The sequence below is a fragment of the Procambarus clarkii genome, chromosome 8 (genome assembly GCF_040958095.1).
Source record: "Procambarus clarkii isolate CNS0578487 chromosome 8, FALCON_Pclarkii_2.0, whole genome shotgun sequence".
Lineage (NCBI taxonomy): Eukaryota > Metazoa > Arthropoda > Malacostraca > Decapoda > Cambaridae > Procambarus > Procambarus clarkii.
In genome coordinates, this window is record NC_091157.1 from 10651304 (window position 1) to 10660646 (window position 9343).

At 42.8% G+C, this 9343-nt stretch overlaps 1 protein-coding gene across 1 annotated transcript in view; it reads left to right on the forward strand.

Moving 5' to 3' along the window:
• The window catches only part of LOC123759755 (uncharacterized), a 41398-nt gene extending 32718 nt beyond the window's left edge, over positions 1–8680 (forward strand). The window contains exons 3-5 of the mRNA XM_069319014.1: positions 5560–6370; positions 6695–6807; positions 8635–8680. Of these exons, the coding sequence (XP_069175115.1) occupies positions 5560–6370; positions 6695–6807; positions 8635–8680 (970 nt within the window). The remainder of the gene's footprint in view (positions 1–5559; positions 6371–6694; positions 6808–8634) is intronic.
• Positions 8681–9343: the final 663 nt, after the last annotated feature.

Consider the following 9343-nt stretch of genomic DNA (forward strand, 5'->3'; position numbering starts at 1 on the left):
GTTGTGGTAGTTTTGCGGGTGGTTGAGGTGTGGTGGAGGTTGTTAAGGTCTGCTGGTACTTACCTAAAAGTGATTATGTAAAACTGAACTTATCCATGTCGAAGAATTTTTGTTTTCCAAATCTAGTTACAATTTTGCAAATGACCGACCGTACTGAGGACGACTATTTTACTACATTTCTTTAACTCATTTGCGTTTCCAGCTTTCGTCTTCAATTTACAGAGGCTGCCGTTGTCCACCTTGTCTATTCGCAGTAGTATCTTGTATATAGTGATCATATGCCCCTAAGCACGATTGTCATATCTTACCTGTGAGGATAATTCATCAATTAAAAGGAATTCATGCATTAAAGAGTATGGCACAAAAAACTTCTCTTGTTTAAGTACTTATGTTAGTTTAACATTATGTTAGTTTAACATTAATTTAGAGTTAAGATCAAGTCTCTTATGTTGTCAGAGAGACAGTTGACAACTGTCAACTTTTAGAATTGGGGACAAGTAAGACCTGGCTTCGTCTGGCCTCTTGACTCATCTTGGGTTCAGGAGGTCAAGGGGGCCGAGAATACCACAATTTTCTGAGATGTAAATTAATTAAATATGCAAGAGAGCAAGAGAGAGAGCAAGAGAGAGAGAGAGAGAGAGAGCAAGAGAGAGAGAGAGCAAGAGAGAGAGAGAGCAAGAGAGAGAGAGAGCAAGAGAGAGAGAGAGACCAGTCTTATATAAACAAGACACAATCATCACCAACACTCTGGCGACCAACAGTGAATGGCACGTTTTGTTTGTCGACTACTGGCTCCCTCCACCCAGACTGACATCGCCTGTGTCCACACGCACACGCAACCACACGCACACAACCACGCTGCACACGCACACAACCACGCTGCACACGCACACAACCACGCTGCACACGCACACAACCACGCTGCACACGCACACAACCACGCTGCACACGCACACAACCACGCTGCACACGCACACAACCACGCTGCACACGCACACAACCACGCTGCACACGCACACAACCACGCTGTTCACACGCGCGCACACAACCACGTACATAATCACGCACACAACAACGCTTCATTAACGAAAACTTTAAAGAATAACGAACGCCGTTAATCTTTAGGAGACTTTTCACATATTAGATAAGACGTTGAAAAAAAAAGACTTCACATATTAGATAAGACGTTGAAAAAAAAGACTTTTCACATATTAGATAAGACGTTGAAAAAAAAACTTAAATCTTATTGAGATAAGGTCAGTACTTGAAGGTCCAACGCAAGTGTAAAGCTTCGCACTTAAATAATGAGAAAAGGAACTGAGGAAGAAGGGTTTCATGTAATAAGTAGGGGGTGTGTGTGTAGGTCAAGTTGGAGAGGGGGGGTTTAGGGGGGTTTAGGGAAAGGTTATGGTGAAAAAGTTTGGGCGGGTGGGTAGGTTTGTGGGGGATTTGTGTTGATTTAGGGGTTGGGGAGTGGGTATTTGGGGAGGAGGGAGGTTGTTGAGGGGAGGGAGGTTGTTGAGGGGGGTGGGGTTATTGAGGGGGGTTAGGGTTGTTGACGGGGGGGGGTTGTGGTCGATGATGAGTGGTTGTTGATGGGGGTGTTATGTGGGATGGTATGTGGGGGGGGGGGCATTGGCACCACATAGGGGTATAGTCACTATATACCACGATCCCAATTTTGTAACATTTACATGAAAGACACTGAAAGGCAAGAATTCGTGTGTGGAATAAAGGTGCCTTTGGCCTAGAGAACACTGTATAAACATTATGAGGTTATCTTCAGATGATTTCGAGGCTTAGCGTCCCCGCGGCCCGGTCCTCGACCAGGCCTCCTTGCTACACACACCCAGGAAGTACGCCGTAGCAGCTGTCTAACTCCCAGGTACCTATTTACTGCTAGGTGAGCAAGGCATCAAGATGATAGACACTGCCCATTTGTTTCCGCCTCCACCGGGAATGGAACCCGGAACCTCAACACTACGAATTTGAAGTGCTATCCACTCAACTGTCAGACCCTACCGACAGGTCCACACGACTTCCCAGTATCCTCCGAGGAAACTTCAAAAAAATAATCATCGGTACAAAAGTGGACTTGTTCAAGGAGAAATTAAGATATTTCTTCAAAAAGTACCGTACCAGCTGGATTGTAGTCGGATAAATTTTTCACCCGGCAGGGCTTGGGGAGAAAAACTCTTGTAACCTACGTCACGTATTCTTCACGTACAAAATCCACCAAAGGTCAAGAAGAAGGTGGAGGGTAGAAATAGCCTAAGCTACTCTATTCCTTTGAGATGTATTTTATTGTCTCAATAAACTTACTTTAACTTGAGAGCCACCGAAGGTCAAGAAGAGCAACAGGAGCCCCCCAAAAAATAATAATAATAAAAATAAGGTTGTCATGGACCAACCCGTCCTCAGACCAAGTACATTCCATCCAGCGGTCGACCCAATAGACGCATTCATCAATTTTAACATGCTGTTCATTCAAAACAAGAATTCTCTCATTATAATATATATATATATATATATATATATATATATATATATATATATATATATATATATATATATATATATATATATATATATATGTCGTACCTAGTAGCCAGAATGCACTTCTATGCCTACTATACAAGGCCCGATTTGCCTAATAAGCCAAATTTTCATGAATTAATATATTTTCTCTATTTTTTTCCTTATGAAATGATAAAGCTACCCATTTCATTACGTATGAGGTCAATTTTTTTTTATTGGAGTTAAAACTAACGTAGATATATGACCGAACCTAACCAACCCTACCTAACCTAACCTAACCTATCTTTATAGGTTAGGTTAGGTTAGGTAGCCGCAAAGGTTAGGTTAGGTAGGTTAGGTAGTCGAAAAACAATTAATTCATGAAAACTTGGCTTATTAGGCAAATCGGGCCCTGCATAGTAGGCAGAGAAGTGCGTTCTGGCTACTAGGTACGACATATATATATATATATATATATATATATATATATATATATATATATATATATATATATATATATATATATATATATATATATATATATATATATATATATATATATATATATATATATATATGCATATTGTGCATATTTAGGCATAGGTTAGGTTAGGTGTGTCGATTATTTGTATTTGTAGTACGTATGTGAAGCATTTACAGCGTTGTGGTTCGAACAAAAGTCGTCAGTGAAGCACTTGTTCAGGAAGTGTTCGGACGGCATCAGTTGTGAGTCAGCCCGTCCTCCAAACAAAGATCCAAAAGTGATTCCATGCACCCGCCAAACCCCCTGTTTATGAATGAAAAGCGGTTTACACACGACTCACAACTGCTGACGTTCGAACATATCCGGAACCAGTGTTTCACTGACGAATTTTGTTCGAATCACAACGCTATAAATGCTTCACCCACGTACTACAAATACAAATAATCGCCAACAGAACCTAAACACCTAACCTAACCTATGCCTATATATACACAATATGCTATTATAATATTAATTAATACTTGAGAAAATTCCCGTTTTGAATGAACAGCATGTTAAAATTTATGAATGCGTCTGTGGGGTTGACCGCTGGATGTAATGGACTTGGTCTGAGGACGGGTTGTGAGAGTCGTGTGTAAACCGCTTTTCATTCATAAACAGGGGGGTTTGGCGGGTGCATGGAATGGACTTTGGGTCTTTGTTTATGAGGACGGCCTGAATGGACGCGTTAGGGGGGACCCGCTGAAGCCTTAAGACAGTAAGGTGAGTGAAGCACATTTATTGGGGATTTCAGTAAACCATGAAATGGACCGATGAAGTATAAGGGAGGGGGGGGGGCCAGTGAAGCAAATAGTAAGTGAAGTAAGTCAAGCAAATAGAGGAGTCAATCAAGCACCCGAGTTTTTCATTGGGATTTAGTGAAGCACAAGTCGAGCCAGTGAAAAACCAGGGCGACCAGTGAAGAACCAGGGCGACCAGTGAAGAACCAGGGCGACCAGTGAAGAACAAGGGCGACCAGTGAAGAACCAGGGCGACCAGTGAAGAACCAGGGCGACCAGTGAAGAACAAGGGCGACCAGTGAAGAACAAGGGCGACCAGTGAAGAACAAGGGCGACCAGTGAAGAACAAGGGCGACCAGTGAAGAACTAGGGCGACCAGTGAAGAACAAGGGCGACCAGTGAAGAACAAGGGCGACCAGTGAAGAACAAGGGCGACCAGTGAAGAACAAGGGCGACCAGTGAAGAACCAGGGCGACCAGTGAAGAACAAGGGCGACCAGTGAAGAACAAAGGGGGAACAAATGAACCACAGGAACTCGCCGGGCGCTACACGGGAGCCAAGAAGCCCTAAGTAAGACGCCCATAAACACCAGAATCCACTTTCGTCAAGTAGTCAATGTTTCGACGAGCTCGTAAAAGCCAGCGAGAGAACTCGTAAACTTAGAAATAATGCCGCGGGCTACGGAAAGGTCCTCCTTCGGTACAGGGAAGCCTCCTGTTAGTAGAGGCAGAGTATGAGCCTTCAGAGAGGTAGAGGCATCCTGAAGTATCCCTGGACAGTACAGGGAAGTTTCCGTCAGTGGGAAACCTCTGTCAAGTCGAGGGAAGCCTCCACAGTTTTTTTTAATAAACGTGGTTGTCAAAATTCATTAATTCACAAGTCAACTTTGTGGCGGTCGTGCACAAACCAGTGCGGTGCCCAGGGCAGATTTCAGTGGAACCTCTTAGTGTGAAACCTTTCCCTGTGGTCCCTAAGTCCCTTATTTCTGTATCTACGTATATATGTGTACTTGTTATTATGTAACAGTATCATTTCAGTGTTATCTGTTAAGTGCTTGTTTGTTTTTCAGTTTTGTGCTTTGCTTTTGTGCTTTACATTGATCACTGCTTGTACTTTTTTTTCAGACTTTTATTGTATTTATTGTGCTTTATCAATAAAAAAAGGTCGTTTATGCCCACTATACATGTGACTAGTGTCACATATGGCGTCATAAGCTCAAATGTATTCAATTGCACACAGCTTAGTGACCACTGAGTTGCAATATATGATGAATTATATACCTCTGAAACCTGCTCCTATATCCACTTACGCTACTAATTATTATTATTTATTATTTTGTAATGTGCTAACCAGCTTAAAATATTATTATTATTATTATTATTATTATTATTATTATATATATATATATATATATATATATATTATATATATATATATATATATATATATATATATATATATATATATATATATATATATATATATATAATATATTTTATATATATACACAAATTTTTCGGTCCACCGTGGACGGGGTTACAGATCTGTTAAACATATAGTTCAGTGATTTATTGAACAATCATCTACAAAGAGACGGATTTATGGGTTATATCATCACTCACAGGAAGGGTATGGGGTCAACTACCAATCACAAGATGGGTAGCGTGTACTCACCTATTTGTGCTTGCAGGGGTTGAGCTTTGGCTCTTTGGTCCCGCCTCTCAACCGTCAATCAACTGGTTAGGTGTACTACCGCTAACGAGGTAACGATGATGACAGCGGTGGTGACGATGGTGACAATAACGCTGGTAACGGCGACAATAACGCCGGTAACGGCGACAATAACGCCGGTAACGGCGACAATAACGCCGGTAACGGCGACAATAACGCCGGTAACGGCGACAATAACGCCGGTAACGGCGACAATAACGCCGGTAACGGCGACAATAACGCCGGTAACGGCGACAATAACGCCGGTAACGGCGACAATAACGCCGGTAACGGCGACAATAACGCCGGTAACGGCGACAATAACGCCGGTAACGGCGACAATAACGCCGGTAACGGCGACAATAACGCCGGTAACGGCGACAATAACGCCGGTAACGGCGACAATAACGCCGGTAACGGCGACAATAACGCCGGTAACGGCGACAATAACGCCGGTAACGGCGACAATAACGCCGGTAACGGCGACAATAACGCCGGTAACGGCGACAATAACGCCGGTAACGGCGACAATAACGCCGGTAACGGCGACAATAACGCCGGTAACGGCGACAATAACGCCGGTAACGGCGACAATAACGCCGGTAACGGCGACAATAACGCCGGTAACGGCGACAATAACGCCGGTAACGGCGACAATAACGCCGGTAACGGCGACAATAACGCCGGTAACGGCGACAATAACGCCGGTAACGGCGACAATAACGCCGGTAACGGCGACAATAACGCCGGTAACGGCGACAATAACGCCGGTAACGGCGACAATAACGCCGGTAACGGCGACAATAACGAGAGAACAGCAACAACGGGACCAGCGGGACACCCCAGTCTGGAGCCGCGCTTCATCCGGTGTTCTCTTTCCGTAACTAAATAGTCAGCCGAGATTTACAAACACCTGACCCGGTGTCCCGGCCAACACGACCCCTCACACCCTCCTACCCAAGGGCGCAAAGTCGCGCGACGTCGCCTGGGTGACGCAGGGAGCCTCGCGCGACAATGGTGTCTCCGTCGTCCGTGTCGGACTCTCCTGTACCGCCTTGGCTCCACTTACAAATCCTCCTCCAAAAAAGAATACAAAACAGGTTTGTTTCTCCCACATATCAAGCTCTCTCGGGGCATATGTACCAAATACCAGAAACTCGGTAAAATTATCTATTTACATATCATTTATTCCTGCTTTAACCAGTGCATTGCTCTTTCGTCTAGCTCCATTGACTCTGAAACCTTTCATCAGCGTGGAATTATTCGGGCCAACAAAGAGGATTTGGAGAGCATCAGTTTACCGGACAAAAGGACTCGGTTAGCTTTCATCCGGCTTTGTGGGTTGTGATCCTGAAACATCGGAAATCATATAACTAGCAAGGGCTTGTGTTGGTCCTTGGTGCCTGAGCGAGAGGTAACAGGTGTAGTGGAAGAGAAGGGTTGTGGATGGGAGAGGATAAAGATGAAAGGAGGGCTATGAGAAAGGAAAGATATGAGGCGAGGTCAGGAAGGGAATGGTACCTGGGAATAAAGAGGACAGAAGACAGCAAGACAAGAAAACGGGAAAAAGTGTACAAAAAAGGTGTAAACAAAATTATGAGGAGGAAAATGCAGGAAAAATGAATGGATGGAACTGAGAAAAAGTAATGAAGAGGGAGGGAGTGAGGGAGAAAGGCAACAATCACGACCACTAAAGGAGTTTGTTTCATTTCTGAATGCTATGTAAACATAGACCTCCATATCTTAGAAAAAAGGAGTCTCTACATTATATAAAACAAACTCTCACTTTACAAGATGTTTAACTGAATGTATGGGTTCAAGTAGTGCATGGAAGCACTACGATAGGTATATACCCGATTACGACCAGGTAATAGCGTGGTAGTATTGTTCTGCTTCTAGCAGTCTATTCAACCTGACATAGTCCTGGGGTCCAGATTCACGAAGCATTTTCGCTAGCACTTACGAACCTGCACATCTTCTCAATCTTTGGCGGCTTTGTTTACAATTATTAAACAGTTAATGAGCTCCGAAGCACCAGGAGGCTGTTTATAACAATAACAACAGTTGATTGGGAAGTTTCATGCTTGTAAACTGTTTAATAAATGTAATCAAAGCCGTCAAAAATTGAGGAAAGATGTACTCGTTCGTAAGTACTTGCTTAACTGTTTCGTGAATCTGGGCAAGGGTCCCAGCATCCCACACACTATCCCACCTTGGAAGGCAGTATCATATGCTGTATAATCCCTGGTACTTTACACTTCCTTATGGTGACAAGTTACACCCACCCGCCACTTGCCGAGCACCAACACAAGATTCAAGTTCATGTATGTTTATTGAGACAAGAAAGAAATACATCTCAATGGGCAACACAAGACATTGTTACGAAGTGGTAATTCTGATGGTGTATATCAGTTGTTATTTCCAAACACTTGGAATTCAAGAACAACCAGAAAAACGGATTAAGAATGGAAAGTATATCAAGACCATACATTTTTACGACTATCAAGCACAAATAAACAAGAATTAAGAAAGGCTAAAAGGTAAGGTAGATCAGACAAATCTTAAAAAGGATCTTTTAGATATATAAAAGTTCAGGGAAAATAATTGAACTGTTGAAGAGTCCCCAAGATTTTACGAAGGGTTTGCCAGGGTTTTTAAAGAAACTGAAGATAAGCTTTGTAAGCCAAAGTCTTGCAGATTTACAATATATCACTGGAGCCGATTAGAGCCCAAAACGGTGGACGATTGTAAATGCTGCGCCGATTTATTTAAACTGTCGTTCAATTAGCTTAACGTCAAGTGTACGCAAGCAAGTCAAATCGTATAAAAGTCTACGGGCTCACCATAGCCCTTGTTGCTTGGAACTTTTTGTTCCTGGTGGCGAATCTTTAACAACAACAACAACAGTATAAAAGTCATTCGTTTACATCCGGAAAAACAAATCATTTCAAGATTTTTACTTGATTTTTTTACTGATTTAGTACAGTAAAACTATGATTGATTTAACTTGACTTAACTTGAGTCAAGTGATTTAACTTGACTTAATTAAGGCGTCGCTCGAGTTTTAATCAAGTTGCTCTTTACCCCATGATTTAAAAGCAGTTGACTGCTATATTTGACTATATTCTATATCTTGTTTTTTAGCAACCCCTTTGATACCTTGCCTCACCAGAGGTTCACCACAAGTTGATTGACAGTTGAGAGGCGGGACCAAAGAGCCAGAGCTCAACCCCCGAAACAGCAACTAAGTGAATACAAAGCAGCATACGGCATTGAGATAGGAAACCCCACCCCCCTCCCTTGGACCTAAGTTGCATTAATACGTAATTATCTTGAAGAAAGCAGAGTTTCCATAAATGGAGTTAAGTTCACCTGGATACAAGGTGGATACAAATGTGCATCCAGGTGGATGCATCCACCTGGATGCACATTTACATAGACATGTATTTGGATACATGTCTACCTGGATACATATTCATTTGGATACTTATCAATACTTTGATTAAGATTTTTAAAAATTTCATTTTTTTTCAGGAGGCGATATTTATGAAGACATCCGGTGAAGTTGGTAAGAGATTGGCGAAACCGGACTGCCGAAACCGAACTAACGACACCGAACAAACGACACCGAACTAACGACACCGAACAAACGACACCGAACTAACGACACCGAACTAACGACACCGAACTAACGACACCGAACTAACGACACCGAGCTAACGACACCGAGCTAACGACACCGAACTAACGACACCGAACTAACGACACCGAACTAACGACACCGAACTAACGACACCGAACTAACGACACCGAACTAACGACACCGAACTAACGACACCGAACTAACGACACC